Below are 18,201 nucleotides of genomic sequence, written 5' to 3'. Positions count from 1 at the left end.
CACACTCACACTCACACACCACTTCTGCCCTCAGGCGTACCAGCTGATCCGAGCGGTCTCCGTGCTGCTGCACTTCACGCGTGAAGAGGAAGACATGCTCAAACAGACCCTGGAGTATAAGGTGTGTGTACGTGTGCGTCTCCTGTGACGCATATACCCCAGGGCTCCACCCTAACTGGGCCCATTTTGGCACGGGGTCCCTCTATGTGGGTCAGCACATCTGGCATCTTGCCCAGAGTCACAAAGTGTCGACTCGTGGTGTGAAACTGGAGTGGCGTCACAGAATGTATTTATAGTCCACTGGGCCGACAGCTGCATTAGGACCCAGAAGCACAGAAACCGCTGCGCTAGATTTCACTGGCAGGCCACTCGCACCACCCACATTACGGCCTCCACAGGTTTTAGTGGTATTGATGCGTTTACTGGGAGGAATAATGGAGAGTCCAAAGGGGGAGAGTGTGGTTCAAGCAAAGTCATGCAGGCCTGTGAGATTAAGAGCTGTGTGTGTGTGTGTGTGTGTGTGTGTGTGTGTGTGTGTGTGTGTGTGTGTGTGTTTTGCAGATGTCGTGGTTTGGCTCCAAGCCGGCACCCAAGGGCATCATTCGACCGTCCATCTCGGGTGCGCCAAGCGGATGGAGCTGAGGGGGGGGGGGGGGAGGTGGAGAGGGAGTGATGGGAGGATGGGGGGCAGATGGAGATGGTAGTGTTAATCAAGTGGGGTGAAGTTGCCCTGCTTGTACCCCGCCTACCTTCACTCTTCCTCCAGTGTTAATCCCCCTCCTTTGAGGACCAGCAAACCGCTTCTCCCTGCTGCTCTGGGTTCGGCTGTTCTGCCTGGCAGACAGGCGGGTGGGCGGGGCTTCCAGCTGCATTTGAACACTCCTGAGTGTGATTGGGCGGAGGGGCGTGCTGAATCGTGCTTTCGTTTGGGCTCAGGTCCTGGGATCCCGAGTTGAGCTCAATTACACAGCAGCACGTGGTCAGCTCTCTACAGCCTGAGAAAATACTATTGGAACCGTGTTCTGATAAACCCGGACCTTTCCTGTGCTCCTACCGGGCTGAGTATGGACTACACTGAGCAGTGTCAGTCTGAACAGTATGAACACTTTGTAACCCAGCATGCACGTTGAGAAAAGGTGGTTTTGACATGGACCATCTATGGAGATCAAGAGGAAGAACATGACTGTAGACTCCCATTTTAAAGCTGCGTTTCACATCTACCTGCCTTGTGTGTGTGTAAATTACAGTTAATTACATTCCATATGTCTATTTATATACGAACCTGTACATACAAAAGGGAACGGTTTATAAATCAGTGGATGTATAATTTCTCTCTCCAAGCTTGTACCGAGGAGCTGGGTTTGGTAGTGGATCTTGCGTGGGGTTTGGTAGTGGATCAGCACGGTGCTGACAGGCTGCAGCCCGTATGTGGACTGAGCATGCACCCCTCTCGGCCCTCCGCACCGGGAAGAACCACGCTCAGGAGACGTCTGGTCCTGAGGGGGTCCTCGAAGCCCGACCCAGATACTAAAAAGAACGAGCTGACTTCTTGGCATCTTAATTTTCGCTGCTTGGCAAGGTTCTCTCATCTTTAGGTGAACACAAAACTTTTAATCAGCTATTTATAATAATTCGAACTGGTGCTAAATTGTTAGCAAAACCAAGTATAAGAGATTATTCAGATTAATCAAGGGATGAAATGAGAATAAATGTATTGCTTATCATGGATTACTGGATTTATATGAAGCTATTTAATTACCTATGGAAATTACAGCCCAGGGCCCCGTTTCTCAAAAGCACTGTAGTATTAAGAACATCTTAAATGAAAACGACTGTTGAGTGTAAAACTCACTTATCTTTTAAAGATGACCTTTGTGTTGAGATGCTTTGGGGAAACTCAGTCCAGTTTCTCAGTTTGAATTTGGATTCTGTACTTAGAATTGCAATGTACTCGTGAATCATGAATTCATAAATCAATAAATCCAACACCCCCACCGTTTCACAGGCCCAGCCTTAGCAGGACTGTGTTCTAGTTCAGAGATTTGATCAAACCGTTGGAGCGGAGCCTTGTTAAATTCACTGTGCTCTATGGATCTGGTGTGAGTGGGCGTCCTCTTTAAAGGGAGAGTCCACCGTTCACAAACGGATCAATCTTCACTTTTTTCCTCCTATCTTGGTTTATAATACAGCATCAATTCCATGTAATCGTATTCAGTTTCCTGACTACATTTGATTGTCTTCATGCAAATGTCATGAATGTCAAGACTTGAATAAATTATCCTTGATTTTGCTGATAAATTTGTGCATGTTATATCATTTTTCATGAGGACAGATGTGAACTACGGAGCTACACAGTGAGGTAGACGACGGCCACGTCCGAGTGTCTGCCAACCACTCACTGTACACTCTCCGCCTTAGGAACACACAACTAGTCCTCCACAACACTGCTGACTCATCTGTCTGCATGCAAATCACTGGCACATACCAACAGATGTGAAATTCTCATTTACACCTTCCACAAAAAAGTAGGGCAGACGTTTTAACCAGCAGGACATTTGAGAAATGAAACTGAAATGAAGCACACACTAGTGAAGAGACAAAACCAGAATCAGGATCTTTACTGCACCAGGCACTTCACTGTGACCCCTGACCCCACGCTAGGAAAGAAACCACAACCAACACTGCAATGCTATATATATATTAAACACCATCCTCTTTTCTGTACACAAGTCAGTCCAACTCAGACGAAGGGAACGAGGCATTTATCCAGGGATGCTAGACGAGGGTTACAAGCACACACACACACACACACACACACACACACACTTTTGAATCTGTCACAGTTTAAGAAGTCTAGAAGCAGGTGTTCAAGGCTAGTACAGAACAGTCAGTCCACCAGCTCCTTTGTCTCTGTTTACAGATACACACAAAATAAAAATAAAAACTCAGTGCTCACTCAGCATGAAGGAAAACCGTTGAGATCTTTCTTGTGACTTCCGGAGGTAAATAACCGGCATTTTACATTAAATAGAACAACAAAAAAAGTCCCAGTTGTGGCCAGTGTATTGTGGGTAAATAAGCTGTCCTGCGTAGTACACGCCCCTTTCTGCTGTTTCCGTAGTGACTGTGGGAGCTGCAGAAGTTCGAACTGTCCGTCTGTCCAATCCCATCAGTCCCGCGGCACGACCGGTCCGGTGCCACCTGCTGGCACTCAGACGGACTTCCTTGCGGTCAGCACTCGTACGATAGACCCCAAACCTCCAACAGCAAACGCCTGAACAAACACAGGCAGAAGGGGAGGGGTTTGGTTATACGTGTACGGAGACACAGTTGGGACAAAACAGGAGGGGAACAACTCCTCAGATGACTCTCAGACTCCATATACCAATATAATCCATATATAGATGAATCCATATACATATAATCCATATACAGATTTCACAAAAAATGTAAAATAATACTCATTAACACTCATTAACTTTAATGTCCTGCTCAAAAGCACAGACCACTAAATCTGCCTTAATATCACCATCCAATAATGTTGATAAGTTCATTACTGTCTTGTAATTAATTGCTGTATTATTGCTTATATTCATGGCTTGTTAATGTAAACTAATTCCATGGTGTTAGCTAACGGGGGGTCGAGCAGAAGACCGCACCTTCTCGTGCCACTGCAGCAGGATGGCACTGCTGTTCTCCGAGGGTTTCTCGAAGCCTCTGTAGATGTACTTCATCAGCAGGTCCACCCCGCTCCTGTCCAGAGAGCGCACGGCCGTCTCCATGTCACTGCTCTTAAAGGAGGTCAGAACCCGCAGCACCACGGCCTGCGCACGCTCCTGACACACACACACGCACACTACTGTAAAAACCGAAGAGTTTAAAAAATACAAACATTTCTCTTGTATATTAATTATGTATACCAAGAAAAAGCATACACATACTGCACATACATGCACACGCAAAGTCATCTTTGCTAAACATGTTTACATATTAAGTAAGACAATGAACTAGTTAATGTCTTAATAATAATAGTAATAATATTGTTGTTGTTATTGAAGGCAGTGGTGCATTTGTTATAAACATCAAGCTGATGTCTGTAAGGCAGCTACCAATAAGGTTCTGAACACGTGATGTTTGTTCTCTGAACTTCCAGGGCTTTGATACTGTTGGATTCCCACCACTTATAAAACCATCTTGGCAATAACACATCATGACTAGATTAGAGACAGTAGAAGGAGACGATCCAAAGTCGTCCACTGGTTTACTGCAATAGTTCCTCATCGTTTTATAAGACTTATGAGAGCAGGTCAGACATCTCTGACTCACATCGGCTGGGACAGTTACACCCTTCAGCAAACATGCAGAGTTCTGGAACACACTTGCGTCCACCAGACCACCGTGCACCTGAACAGAGCACCACTGCTCACGGACCTCACCAGACCACCGTGCACCTGAACAGAGCACCACCGCTCACGGACCTCACCAGACCACCGTGCACCTGAACAGAGCACCACTGCTCACGGACCTCACCAGACCACCGTGCACCTGAACAGAGCACCACCGCTCACGGACCTCACCAGACCACCGTGCACCTGAACAGAGCACCACCGCTCACGGACCTCACCAGACCGCCACGCCTGCTCACAGCTGACTACATATACACTCGCAGTGTTGGCCAGATGCCCGTGTGCACCACGACTTACAAGAACTGCTTTGTAGTCTCCAGTATTCTCACATACACACACACACACACACACTCTCGTGAGCGGCGACTGATAGCCTAACCAAACAAAGGGAACACTGTTGTGATAACAAGCCAAGTGTGACTTACCTTCACTGCCGGATTCTTGGAGTTGATTGGCGGGTTCTTCAGCGCGATGTGGAACGCCGTCATCATGTCCCCTGTGCTGCCCGTTAAGGAAAGAAGGTGGTACGGGGCCACACCCACATCACTCCACCCACCTCCACCTCACCACGGCAACCCTGCTAACCCCACAACCTCGTCCCACGTCCCACAACTACGTAGACCAGCACGTAATGACGCTGGAGATGTTGAAGAATGGAGTTTGTGAGTTTGTCAGCTTGGAATGTGGAAAGACATGAAATGCAGAATGAAACGCACTATAAATCTTTCTGACATCGAGTCTGACGAGACCCCACAGCCGTGTGTGTGATCTCGTTTTACCACAACTGATCCCCTCAGCTCGTAATGCCGTACCCGTCAATAACAGTATAGATATATTTAAGAAATGTAACCGCCATGGCCACAAGGCCAATGAAACAGCTGAGAACAGACACGTTCAAAGACGTTGTCAGTCTATGAAGCGTTCTGGGGGTTTGCTGCTGGTGTCTGCGGCTGCAGACGGACCCTAGATAGCGGGCTGAGTCTGCTGCTGCGTCTCGATACAGCGGGGGCGAGAGAGTCGGATGTCAGCACGCTAAACTTAACTCAGCCGCTCTTCCTCACCCTCTTCCTCCTCTCCGCGGTTTGGCCCGTCCCAGAAACGACACGTATCCTGCAAGTCACCAGCTACCCTGACCTGAATCGACTAAGAAAAGCGAGGTAAGAGGAAAAAAAAACCGGTTTGGTTCCGTAAAACAAGACGGGTAACTGGAGAGGGCCCGCAGGTCTGAATCCCACGAGCTCCGGGTACAGGACAGCACCACCATGACCTCTAACCTCACCCCGGTCCACATCACGTCACCTTTTAGGACTTCAGAGGAGAACACTCATGCAATTAACCACAAACAACCAACAAACACAATCAATTCACAAACACGTTCATATCTGCTGTTCATTGATTATTATTATAATTATGATGCACACGTTTCAACACACGTTCCCACTGGACCGCTGGTTCCGTCCACCGGACCCTCGTGTCAGGATATTGCCTGATCAGACCGTCCACCTCGGCGGCGTCGGGTCCCTGCTGCTCGGCCGCCTCGTCTTGGTCGTCCACGAATTTGTTCTCGTCGTACTCGTCGATGTCGACCCCGCGGAACCGGGACGACAGGGTGTTCTTCGCCATGACAACCAGCCTGGACCGGCGCGCGCGCGCTCCACGGGTTCCGCTGAGATTCTGGTGTCGTTTCGCTCGGTCACGCGACGGATCCGGGAGTGTTGAATGTTCATGCACCCCGCGTGGCGGCCGCGGTCCAACTCGCCGTTCTCGACACCCAAACACGGTGGCACCGACACCTGCCGGTCAGTTCATACGTCACCAGAGAGGTGCGGCTGTTACCTGGTCTCGAGCGCGACCGTCCCGCACATCGCTGCAGCGCACACACTGACTGTAGCGGAACCGGAAATGCATGTGACAGCTACAGTATGACCTGCTGTTTCCGTTTCCTGCACTGCGACGCGCTACGACGTATCTGTCAATAAAATCCAAATTAAATTATCTTAAAGAGTAAATACGAAAAATGACAAAATTGTATATTTTATATATATATATATATTCTTCTACTGTCTCTAATCTAGTCATGATGTGTTATTGCCAAGATGGTTTTATAACTGGTGGGAATCCAACCGTATCAAAGCCCTGGGAGTTCAGAGAACAAACATCACGTGTTCCGAACCTGATTAGTACTAAACTAAACCTAAATCTGTTTAATCAGCATTTTCTCACTTCCTCAACTTACGTCTGTTCTATGGGATTTCTGTTTTTCTTTCTATTGTTTTTATTTTTGTCTGTTTTGTTCTTTGTTCTGTTTTGTATTTTACTGTAAAGCGTCCTTGGGTACTTTGATAGGCGCTATATAAGTGGAATTATTAATAGTAGTAGCTGCCTTACAGACATCAGCTGAATGTTTATAACAAATGCAGCACTGCCTTCAATAACAACAATATTATCATCATTATTACTATTATTATTAAGACGTGTGTGTGTGTGTGTGTGTGTGTGTGTGTGTGTGTGTGTGTGTGTGTGTGTGTGTGTGTGTGTGTGTGTGACTATAAAACAGATCTCTTTTTTCAAGTTACTTTTCACGGTACTTTTCACGTCAGAGAGAAAGAGAGAGAGAGAGAGAGAGAGAGAGAGAGAGAGAGAGATGGCAAGATGGATGTAATAAGCCATCCAGCCTTTAGGGGGTGTCATTGGTCTTCAACAATTGCTTTGCTCTCGCTTGCAGGGATATTCATCAATTCTAACACTTCAAAAAGGAGGAATCAAACGTTAAAAGACACGTAAACTTAGAAAATAAATATTTAATGTTGACGTGACTCTGTTTAGAGGCCTTTGTAACGGGATGTTGCTTTAAGTCACTTTCAGACGTACTCCGAGCACACTGTCACATCTGTCAAGGAATGATGAATTCCTCAGTGCAGTAACGTAAGCAGTAAGTTCAGTTAGATAGGGGAGTGTCTGTATAGCACCACAAGCGTGTAATTATTCCAGCTCTATCCCAGTTTGGATGGCACACCAGCGCTGTTTTCCGCTGTTTTCTGTCTATTTGGGCTCTTTGTTTATAGCACTGGATCATTCCCAGAACATCCGATCTCTGTGGGCCACAACCATATTACTATTCGAATAGTTATTTAAATGAGTGTGTGAGAACTTAGATGGTATCCATGCTAATAATACTAACTCTCTTTTTTATGCCTTACGAGCCCCTGTTGTCTCTATGATAAATGTTGTGTGTGTGTGTGTGTGTGTGTGTGTGTGTGTGTGTGTGTGTGTTCGGGCACGATATCTGCTCAGCCAGCATCCACTTTCTCACGAGGGAGATCAACACAAATATTTGCTGTGAGTGCGAGTGAGCGGGAACTGAAGACCTTTCCGCCCCTGAGTATTGTATGGAACCCTACTGCCTTCTGGAGATCGTGTGATTACATTCATCTCCGCCTTGGCATCAGCTGTACAGAATCCCAACCCTTCCCCTTTGAATGTCCCCACATGTGGGGTGATGGAACCAAGCCAACCGCTGCGTATTGTTTATGAAAGCTCGTGCACTCTGGTGCGCTCACATTCCATGGGTTATGGAACTTTATCTGTTCAGTTATGCTTCAACTCATTAAGTCCAGAACCTAGCTGAACTGTGACAAATACCATTTTCATCTTGTTTGAAAACATTTTCTGCTTTACAGCCTCCAGATAGAAACTGAAGATACAGTGTGGTTAATGTCATTATCTGAAAAAGTTATAATATAGCTTTAACCAAGATGACAGTTGTAAAATATCTGTATAGACTTGTATCCCAGTATTGCAAATGATTTATTCTACTGTAACATGTAAATGATAAAATATTGCTTGGTGTAAAGGCAAATGTAATAGGTCTACAGATTTTTCATGATAAGGATTCATAGCTTAAATTTTATATGCGCATTTCCTGATAGACCCTTACTAAAAGCATCAGTGCAGATCTTGTACACAGTGGAACCTACTTTGACAGCTCAGGATGTGTGATGTGGGCCAGCCCTTCATTCTCAACAGCAAAAGCAAAACTAAATCTGAGAGACTCTACATTTATTTCTACTGAAGGCCTCAGCAGTAGTTGAGATTTGTGCAAACTGAAACGACACCCTCTGTTACTTTTAACAGTGTGCTTCAAAAACCTTCATGCAGAACTGAACGTTCCCCTTTTCTTAAGTTAACAAAGAGCATAAATGAGATAAACTGACATCGTCAGCCAACGTGCGCTTGAGAGAACACGAGGACTTTAACTGAAAAGACGCTTAAGCCTTTTGTGCATCTTTTGCATTTGTTACACACACACACACACATACACACACACACACACACACACACACACACACACACACACACACACACATCTGACTCTGCACATTTTCTCAGACGCCTTTTCATGTGTTTACACTGTGTAGGAGGTGACCTCTTCATGCCCCGAGGCTTTTGAATTGGCAGTTCATCTAAATCTTAATCACATCTTATTCAAATCTTACTCTGAGCTCTGACACCGGTAATTTTGAATGTGGAGCTCACATACACTCTTGGTCTCCAGAGGCCCCCAAGAACCCCACACAAACGTCTTGGTGGTTTTGACTTTACAAGGTAAAGACCTCATTATTTTGGGGCGTCTGGTTATTTCTCTGATGCCTTCTTTGGAGGCACAGTGAGTTCCTGTACTTTGAGGGCCATGGGGCAGTTTCTTTGTGGGTTTGATCACCGTCTCCTTGAAGCCAACTCTGGTTGTCTGGGTTTTGGGGTACAGGAGCTCAGATGTATGAAACATTCTGATGCGATAGCCAAAGAAGGTTCTGCAATATGATGGAAATGCAGCGGGCGTGATGGGTGTGTGTGGGGGGGTGAGTGTGATTGTGGAAGGGATTACTACGGTCGGCACTGGCAGGAAAGATCTCTCCAGTCTCTGGGATTCTGAGCTCAAGCTTGAGGTGTGTGCTGCCCTGACCTGAACACCTCCAAATCCCAGCTGCCTTGGTGTGACATTCCCTCTGTTCTCCAGGACCTGCTGTTGTCCTCTGTCCTGATTGTCCATGGAGGTTTGTGAAAGGTTGTTCTTTTCAGAGCCTTGTGTCCGAGTCTTTATGTGCTGCAGGGTGGAATTGCTGAAGTCGGGTTCTGTGCTGTTAACTATTGTGCCTCCTGAGCCGTTGTTTTCTCCACAGCCCTGCTGTCTGTTTCCGTCTGCCACATCGCAAGCTTCTCCACGCTCCCTTCTGACATCAAGCTGCCCAGAGTCCTGGGTGTAGTCATCAGAGTCCTGGGTGTAGTCATCAGAGTCCTGGGTGTAGTCATGTCTGATGTCGTCTCTAGTGGAACTTGGGTTGTTCTCTTCACCGTTGGTTATATCACTGAGGGTGTTCTGAGTGATGTCATGTTGCTTTCTGTCCTCTGTGAGATCCTGTCTCCCATCACCTTTGCCATGTTTTTCTTCAGGTTGTCCAGTGATGTCATACCTTTCATCATCCTCTGTGATGTCACATTCTTTTCCTGTTCCTGTGCAATGTTCTCCGTTTCTGTCAGTGGTGTCATCCTGGTCACTCAGCCTGGTGTCATGCTGCCTTTGAGCTGTTGTGATGTCCTGCTGTTGTTTGCATGTGGTCACAACCTTTTGGCTCGTACTGGTAATGCTTATGATGTCAAGCTGCTTGTTTGGTCTGTTGTCCAATCCCTTGTCATTTTCTGAACTGTTGAATAAAAATAAAATGTTCAACAGTGGTGTGAAATTGTTTTCAACTGGAAGCATATAGTTTGAATACCTGCTTTGAACTGACAAATTTGTAGTTTAAAAATGTATTCATATAAAAAATATATTCAAATTTTCCAAATGATGAATGTGAGGATGCATTTTGAAAGATAACTAACGGATTTTAATAGTTTCTTTGGAAGAAAAAAAAAACTTTTGACCATTAAAAAACAAAAGGGATGTCCAAATATTCCACCCCCCCCCCCCCCACTTTGAGCTGATCATCCCAGACAGGCATGAAGAGACCCCCACCACCACAACCACCACCACTATGAGCACATCACCACTATGAGCACATCACCACTGTGATCTCATCACTGCTGTGAACACATCACTACTGTGACCTCATCACCGCTGTGAGCGCATCACCACTGTGACCTCATCACTGCTGTGAACACATCACTACTGTGACCTCATCACCGCTGTGAGCGCATCACCGCTGTGAGCGCATCACCGCTGTGAGCTCATCACCATTGTGAGCTCATCACCATTGTGAGCACGCCGCTGTACTTTAGGGAGGGTTTGGTGGTGTTTGGTTTTTTCTGTTGCTAAAAAACTCTGAGCAGAAAAGATGCTGCTCTCTGGTTTCAATTAGGTGTCAGTGAATCAGGTCTCATTACTTCTGACACAACTCAAACATGTTTTTTTCTATCCATATAAATGCCATGTAAGTATCAGATGCAGGTTATCAGATGATCACAGGTGCTGCTGGAGAATCACAGCATATCCCAGAACACAGCTGTGTCTCTCAGCATTCCCACATAACCTGAGCCCAGGGACCACAACTGAAAACCAGCCATTTGGCTAAATGTCATATCGTGACATAATAATGTTGATAATGTTGTGTGTTGTCCATGTTAAATAGATAGAAAAAAAGAAACAAAGATTTCATTTCCAAAAAAAATCTGAGTTACAGACACGGCGCCAGAAGTGGTATGGTCTCTTGGGTGACGTAGACGTGTCAGCGGTAACATTACGTCCAGGCCAGCTGCAAGCCGGAGGCTGAGTGTGAGGGCTTATAGGGTGTGTGGGTGGAGGGGGTGGAGGGGGAGTACTCGTTACTGAATATCCCCTCTGCAGCTCTGAAGGAGTTCCCAGGGTGCTGTGTGTTTCCACCACCCGGCAGAACCTCCACCAGCTGCCCCTGAGCACACACAACAGAGGCCTGACAGACTCCAGCTGTCCCGAGGGCTGCGCTGTCATCTGGATTCGGTACACTTTTACCACGGAGCGGCAGAGGCAGCGTGTGATTGGCTGTGCGGACCTTACACAGTGAACGAAGGCAGTAAATCTGATACAGTAAACCCCCAATAATATCTGTGTGAGTTTCACAAGGGCAAAATCTTTGCCCTACATTTGAAATGTGCTCTGTTCTACCCAGCCTGCCAGCTTTGCTTGTCCTCGTGAAATAAGAAAGTAAATGACTCCTTAAATTTTATATTGCTTGAGGAGGTCTGCTTTTCCTGTCAGCAAGGTTTCTGAACTTGGACTACAGTAATACCTTTGGCTAGATTATAGTAATACCTTTTGTTGGATTATAGTAATATTTTTGGTCAGACTACAGTAATGCGTTTGGTTGGATTATAGTAATATTTGTGGTCAGACTAATCTTTTTTCCTTCAGTAATTTCCCCAACAACTGCTCATAGTCCTCCACACTCCACTCCTCCACAATATTCTGGTACCATCCACTTCCTGAAACGTGTAGCTGACGATGTTCTCGTTGTCCAGCACGGATCAGACAAATGCCAAGCAAGGCCTCTGTCCTCTCGTCCCCTCGTCCCCTCGTCCCCTCGTTCCCTCGTCCCCTCGTATTATCCCTCACTGGTTTAGCGATCCTCCAAGTGATCTTCTCCCTCTGCTCTTACCTGCTGTTCTCCTCATCCGTGGTGTTGTAGGCCCCATCTGGCAGCGGGTGGCCGGGCAGGTAGAGGTGGAGAGCAGGAGTCGCCCCGTCTAGGCTGTCACGGTTTGTGTTCTCGCCCGGTCTCCGTCTCCAGACCACCCTGCAGCTTGGAGCCTCTACACACAGACACACCCTGACGTCACTCGCTGCAAAACAACGTCCGTTCTGAAGTCTATGTGAACTGTAGTCTCTCCCTGAGAAGTGGAGTTTCTGCTTAAGATCAAAAGACATAATCAGAGCGCAGTCACGCATCAAAGGGTAACTGCAGCAACGACAGTGTCCAACATTCACCCCACATCCTCCACTATCACTAATAATTGTGCAGGAATATTTATTCAGTGTGGAACAGAGTCCAGGGTTAGCTCTCACCCCAAACCTCCACTCTGGGGCACCTTTGAAGTAGCTGGCACTCACCAAGTTTCCGCCCTTGTGATATTGATTCGAAGAGAGACTATTGTAATGCTGGGAGGGTCTGGGTGAACGTAGACTGACCAAGACACCATCTCAACATCTCCACAGAGAATCAGGCTTCACTACTGAGCTCCTTCATATATGCAGTTCTTTTATGTAGCAGAGACATAACGAGCCAACGTTGGCATGTAAGGCCTCTGGGCTAATGGGTCGTTAAATGTGTTGACTCGTTACTTCCAGATTCCAGACCTGGTGCAGCTCAGCCAGGCATCCTGAGGTAAACAGCCCCTGATGAATGGCACACAACTGTTGAACCAAGGTGCCTTATTTAGAGGTGGGGAGGGGAGGAAAGGCCAGGGCTCAAATTATTACCACACACCTACCTGCTGCGTCTGAGGAAGGTACTGTACAAGTGAAACAAACAAATACACTACTTCAGCAAAAGTTCACTCCCCTCCCTCCCTCTCTCTCCTTCTCTCCAACTCTCTCTCTCCTTCTCTCCCTCTCTCTCTGCCAATTTGTCTCTGCTACATAAGCAAACCACCTGTTTTGTGTAAACGACCTGGTGAATGTCAGCAGTGTAAACGAGCTGGTGAATATCGCTACCATGTTCAGCTGGATGGAGCGTGGCGGGACTGGACCGGTACCTGCTGGCAGCTGGGCCAGGTCCCTGTGGCGGGTCTGAGCGCGTGCGGGGGCGGTGTTAGGGCGGCGGGCGACCGTGGGCAGCTCACTCCTTCCCGCCACACTACTGCGCACCCTCTCCTTCCTCCCTCCTGGAGCCCAGGCTGCGGTGGGAGGCGTCTGTCTGCTCTCGCTGCTGGTGGGAGGCGTCTGTCTGCTCTCGCTGCTGGTGGGAGGCGTCTGTCTGCTCTCGCTGCTGGCTGCAGGGCCTTCTTCCCCTCTGCTCCCCTCCGCCTGCAGGGCTGTCTCGTCCTCGGCTTGCCTGGCCCCTGAAGGGCAGCCCCGACTGGGCCTTGGAGACAGCACACACTGCTTCCCACAGGCTGGAGAGGACACGAGGAAGAATCTGACTCACAACCTTTTCAGACACGTTAGACAGCACGTGTTTCATACAAGAGGCTTTCTGCTCCCCTTTTAAGCGCAGAGAGACAGCCGACGAGCTGAGGGGTATGTGGACGCTTCTATCCAAGCAGGTTAACAGCTAGAGTCCTTCTCTCTTACCGAGAAGCAGAGATTCAGCGCATGCCGTGGGGTTTCCAGAGCGCAGGAACACCCTGCTGAGACACGGCCTCTTCCCATTTGCCACAGGGCTGCTGGGTAATCTGCAGTCATGCGTGCTCTGTGTCCTTCGTGTCTTCTGTGTCCCTAAAGGTGCCACTCGTGCACGCGTTGAGACGTGTAGCTGCAGGCCTCGAGACGCAGAGAAGGTCCATGCGGAGGGACAACGGGCGTGCTCGGAACACGGGCCGTACTGCAGACGTCTCATGGCTGGAGAACATGGATTTCGAAAATGATTTCAGATTCAAATTCCAAATTCCACAGGCCTCCACAGGCAATGAGAGAGAGGGAGAGGGAGAGAGAGAGAGAGAGAGAGAGAGAGAAAGCATCTGTCACAGCATGTGTCACACACTGACAGAGGACACAGAGGGGACGTATGTGTTGTGCAGTCCGTGTGTATCTGTGCACCGGACTCTGCTGTCTGTATAAATGTGGACTGTTACATTCATGTTGCGTGACACGTATGTTTCTTGACTGTTATGTTAGAGATGCGTGATGATAGGCCTGCTGGCCGGCATATGGAAAGCTCTCTACATGTTAGCAACGATCAGACGTTTGCCATCAGTCTTTCATTAGCCCATCACGCTACGCTAAAAGGTTTATTTTTCTCTTCGTGGCTAACATTCTATAGTACGACCAATGTGGTTCAGCTGGGTACCAGTAAATCCTGTTCACTTGAATACTGTGATATGCCGACAGTCTTAAAGCATTTCAGAGAAGAAAGTTCACCAGGACGTGAACAATGTCAGCGAACCGACTCGGTAATAAAGAACAAGCACTGTCCCACCACCATGCACCACAGCAACTGTATCAAGTGTGAGATGAATAAAATCCTTCACAAAATTCAATCTTTACATCAAAATCTTTACATCCATTTCAAGCTCTTACATTTGCATGTTTTCAGTCTCTACTTTTCAGGAGTGGAATCTGGATTAAATTGTGGTTTGGCTTGATTTCTTGATTGGGTTGATTTCTTCTGCAGCTGTATGTGATGGTTCGTATTTAGATGACTCAGGTGGTGTACACACTGAGCGTTCGAGCGGAGGCGCTGCAGTATCGGACAGCTTTCCAAAGACTTGTTTGTTGTTGCAGTTGTACAAGCACAATACTAACAACCTCCTCTACTCTGAAGACGCACCTACCACCCAAGGGCTGGTGTACACAAACCTTTTCCTTCTGTACTCAACTTCAAATAATTAATACACTACATACAATACATTGTCTGGTAAAACTTTTTTAATCAAATGAACATCAGATGTTTAAATCATTTAGAAACATATCCTTCAGATTCTCCATGTATCCAGAGTCTAATAGATTGAAATGCCTTTTTACCTGCTGAGAAGATTCTGTAGAGTTCTGTCTCCTGGATTAGACTCCGTTCATATTACTGTAAATTGGAGTCCCTTTTGTTGACGGTTTTGACCACGTTCTTTATTGCCGTGGGAACAGCGAGCTTAAGTGTCTGGCTTGTTTGGGGTTTGATGGGAAAGGTGACTGAGCAAATCACACTGTTGTCAAGGGATACAAAAACAAACTCAACTGTAAGTATACCTATGTAATGTGAAGAAAAAGGCCTGTACGTGTATGTGTGTGCATACAGGACTATGGAACTTTGCCCTATGTGAATTCTGAAGCATGTTTACATGTTTCACTCTCTGAATTCCACCTGTTAAAGTGTGATGTAACTTCCTGATCAGAGAATGCTGTGTGGTTTTAAATCTCCACAAACAGCACGCTAGCTTCCAGGAATAATAACTCTTTCTCAATCTCTTAGCAAATGACCTGAGGCTACCATTGCTGAGACACTGTCTCTAGCAAAAGGCTAGATCTCAAACATCCATTTTCTGCCTCTCATATTAGCCAGTACAAGCACCCATTTTCCTGTGGGACCACGGCCTCATGTCCAGTTGTTTTCTGTAACTCTACCTTAGAATCAGTGATGTAATGTCTTTTGAGAGGACAGTTGGCACATAGCTCTTACATTTTTTTTTAAACAATGTTCATAAAACGTTTTTTCATAAATGTATTTTTACAGTGATTATTTATGCTATTCCCTTGGTGGAAACTAAGTGGCTACGGTGTCCTTGATGCACATTAAAAAATAAAACATTTATTTCTGTTTCTTGTAGACCACCTGTAGATCTTCTGATTTAAGAACTTTCTCACGCTCGTTTCGTGGACCGAGATCGACTCTGTCTCGTTTTCGTTGTCTGTCTTTGCCCAGTTTGACCAGCGTTCAAACAAAATAGCTAGGCCTACAAGGTGATGTTACAACAGTGTCTAAACCTTAGCCAACAGTCTGCGTGGAGCAACAGGCAGCGAGCTGTGGGACTCAGTGGGGGACAAACGCCAGGACTACGGGGCTGCGCTGTACCCGCCAGTGTTGACCTAGTGTCCGTTTCACGTATGGAACAAAACACCGTGTTGCTATATAAACAGCGTTTGCGCTAAAGCGCTTTTCCCTGGCACGGAAAACAGGGTCTTTGCATCTCGTCGCGTGTTCTGTCGAGCTGCGCGCGAGCCCAAGATCGCGCGGGTTCCGGTGACGTTCTGGCCAAACCCGCGCGTGCTCGCTGTGCGCTCCACGGAGATCAAAGGCGATGGCGGCTTCGCGGACTGTTTGGAGAGCTATCTAGAAATAACGCTGACGTTATCGACGTCAGGACTGAGTCAAGTAAACATTTGGTTTGATAGAGTCGTGGTGGTTTTTGAGATGTAGCCCAAGACTCTGCGGCTGGGTGTCACGGTAGACTGGCGTTAAGCCTGGTTCGACGCGCCGCGAGCGGCGCGAGGGTCCGCGCGGCGAAAATGACGTAATCGCGGAGGCTCCGCCCGTGCGCGAGGGCCTCGCGCGCTGTCGCGGCGCGAGGTCGTGCACCTCTCGAATTTTGTAACTTCGCGCGCGCGCCGCGCTTCAGCGCGATGGACAAAGTCATGTTTGCCGGGTTCATACACCTATACAAGGTGGAATTAAAGCACTTGTACGTCACTTTAAAGGTCTATTTCAGTATTTCCCAGCACGTTAAACTTAATTAAGTTAAATATTTATACATATACTCGAAATGAATCGAAATAATTCGCTTTTTTATCACATTATTTAATGGTTGTTTATTTGTTTATTTTCAAAACGCCAAATCTTAACGTCTTCACGTTCTCTCATGTTTCGTCCCGGAATTACAAGAGGCTCGTATTTGTTAACGTAATTTCAACATTTTAATGTACTTTAGCCTAAATTCCAGCACTTTTCAAACCTGAAACACAAAGCAACATTAAAATGCGTCAGGTAAATGTTCATTCCCTTTTTTTGAGGGGTGTTTCTTTATACTACCACATATAGTTTCGGACAACATTGCAAAGCCATATTTATGTTTGATGCCTGGTGTATATAGGTCTCTGGTCAGGTAAAAATGTTCTTTCCCCGGTTTTGCAGGGGTTTTTTATTCTCCACTGCCACCTATCGCCACCTATCGTTTCGGAGAACACTGCAGCGACGCTCGCGACGTTCGCGAAAGTATAAACGCCTACACCGCTCGCGCAGGGTCGCGCAAGGTGGGCGGAGCCGCGCGCTACGGTCGCTCGCGAAAGTATAAACCAGGCTTAAGGCGTATAACACACATGAGTAGGAAACACACACTGACGCAAGTCACCACCCCGTGCCGCTAAGGGTCTAGCTCTGACTCCATGACGGTGTCTAATATGGGTTTGGATGCATATATCAAATTTAAGATTGGAGCTTCCAGAGCCTGCGGCCATCCAGAGAAGAAATAACATCCTTGTGCTGGGAACGGCACGCGCTCTTTCTCCACACGTTTGGCCAGAGTGCACGCGGGGCGAGGTAGTGGTCGCGCGCCCCCGGCTCGCTCTGGTGTGTTTAGACATGTTTAGGCGTCTCAATCTCCTCTGTTTCAGGTCAGCACATATTTAGATTAAAGTCCCACAATACCACACGCAATAAAATGTAAAACTGTTTATCAAAGTAGTTGAAAAATTATCAGCAGGTTCTCGTAACACAGCCAATAAGTTATGTTGTGAGTTCTGTCTTTATTTTGATCGAAAGTATGTAAATTAGCTGGACATGTAAATATTTTAAAGGTTGCTACTGCTGTGTTTGGGATTTTTCCGCAGTAATCCATCATCCGCAGTCAGTTAAATGTGAGCTTATCTAATAGGTTTCGTTTTTTGAATATTTCCACTGAGCTGCTATTTCCTTCATAAAAGCGGAACGGATCGTCCTACTGCACGAGCGTCTCCGAGTTCGCCGCGCGCGCCTCCTCCGCGCCGCGCGCCTTCGCTCTCGTTCGGAGTGGCCACTTTACATACTGACATTTGACCAACAGTCCACGTGCACTGACAATCACAGCGCTGTCATTCACCGCACGTGACAAATGTATGTGTATGTGGCTGTGTGTCTGAGAGAGAAAGGAAAGGGAACATACCCATGTTCTAGCTTCCCTTCATTAGCCCTGTACAGTTTAG

General features: G+C 47.0%; 3 protein-coding genes across 4 annotated transcripts in view; 1 reads left to right on the top strand and 2 right to left on the bottom strand.

The window, feature by feature from the left end:
* The window catches only part of golga1 (golgin A1), a 20,071-nt gene extending 17,773 nt beyond the window's left edge, over positions 1–2,298 (top strand). For both annotated transcript variants that reach the window (XM_076993823.1, XM_076993822.1), the window contains 2 exons: positions 35–121; positions 562–2,298. In XM_076993823.1, the coding sequence (XP_076849938.1) occupies positions 35–121; positions 562–642 (168 nt within the window). In that variant the 3' untranslated portion in view covers positions 643–2,298. The remainder of the gene's footprint in view (positions 1–34; positions 122–561) is intronic.
* Positions 2,299–2,602: 304 nt separating this feature from the next.
* On the bottom strand, positions 2,603–6,316 carry arpc5la (actin related protein 2/3 complex, subunit 5-like, a). The gene is made up of 4 exons (XM_076993824.1): positions 5,890–6,316; positions 4,832–4,904; positions 3,660–3,836; positions 2,603–3,274 (listed from the first exon to the last, which is right to left on the bottom strand). The coding sequence occupies exons 1-4, from the start codon at positions 6,027–6,029 to the stop codon at positions 3,212–3,214; spliced, it is 453 nt and encodes a 150-aa protein (XP_076849939.1). The 5' UTR covers positions 6,030–6,316; the 3' UTR covers positions 2,603–3,211.
* Positions 6,317–7,110: 794 nt separating this feature from the next.
* Positions 7,111–18,201, bottom strand: LOC143498921 (uncharacterized). Its single transcript, XM_076993828.1, has 5 exons — positions 18,162–18,201; positions 13,669–13,935; positions 13,131–13,490; positions 12,035–12,188; positions 7,111–10,108 (listed from the first exon to the last, which is right to left on the bottom strand). Exons 1-5 carry the CDS (start codon positions 18,163–18,165, stop codon positions 8,899–8,901), a joined length of 1,995 nt encoding a protein of 664 aa, XP_076849943.1. The 5' UTR covers positions 18,166–18,201; the 3' UTR covers positions 7,111–8,898.

Source organism: Brachyhypopomus gauderio, unplaced genomic scaffold (genome assembly GCF_052324685.1).
Source record: "Brachyhypopomus gauderio isolate BG-103 unplaced genomic scaffold, BGAUD_0.2 sc124, whole genome shotgun sequence".
Taxonomy (NCBI): domain Eukaryota; kingdom Metazoa; phylum Chordata; class Actinopteri; order Gymnotiformes; family Hypopomidae; genus Brachyhypopomus; species Brachyhypopomus gauderio.
This window is presented reverse-complemented; position numbering and strand designations above follow the sequence as displayed.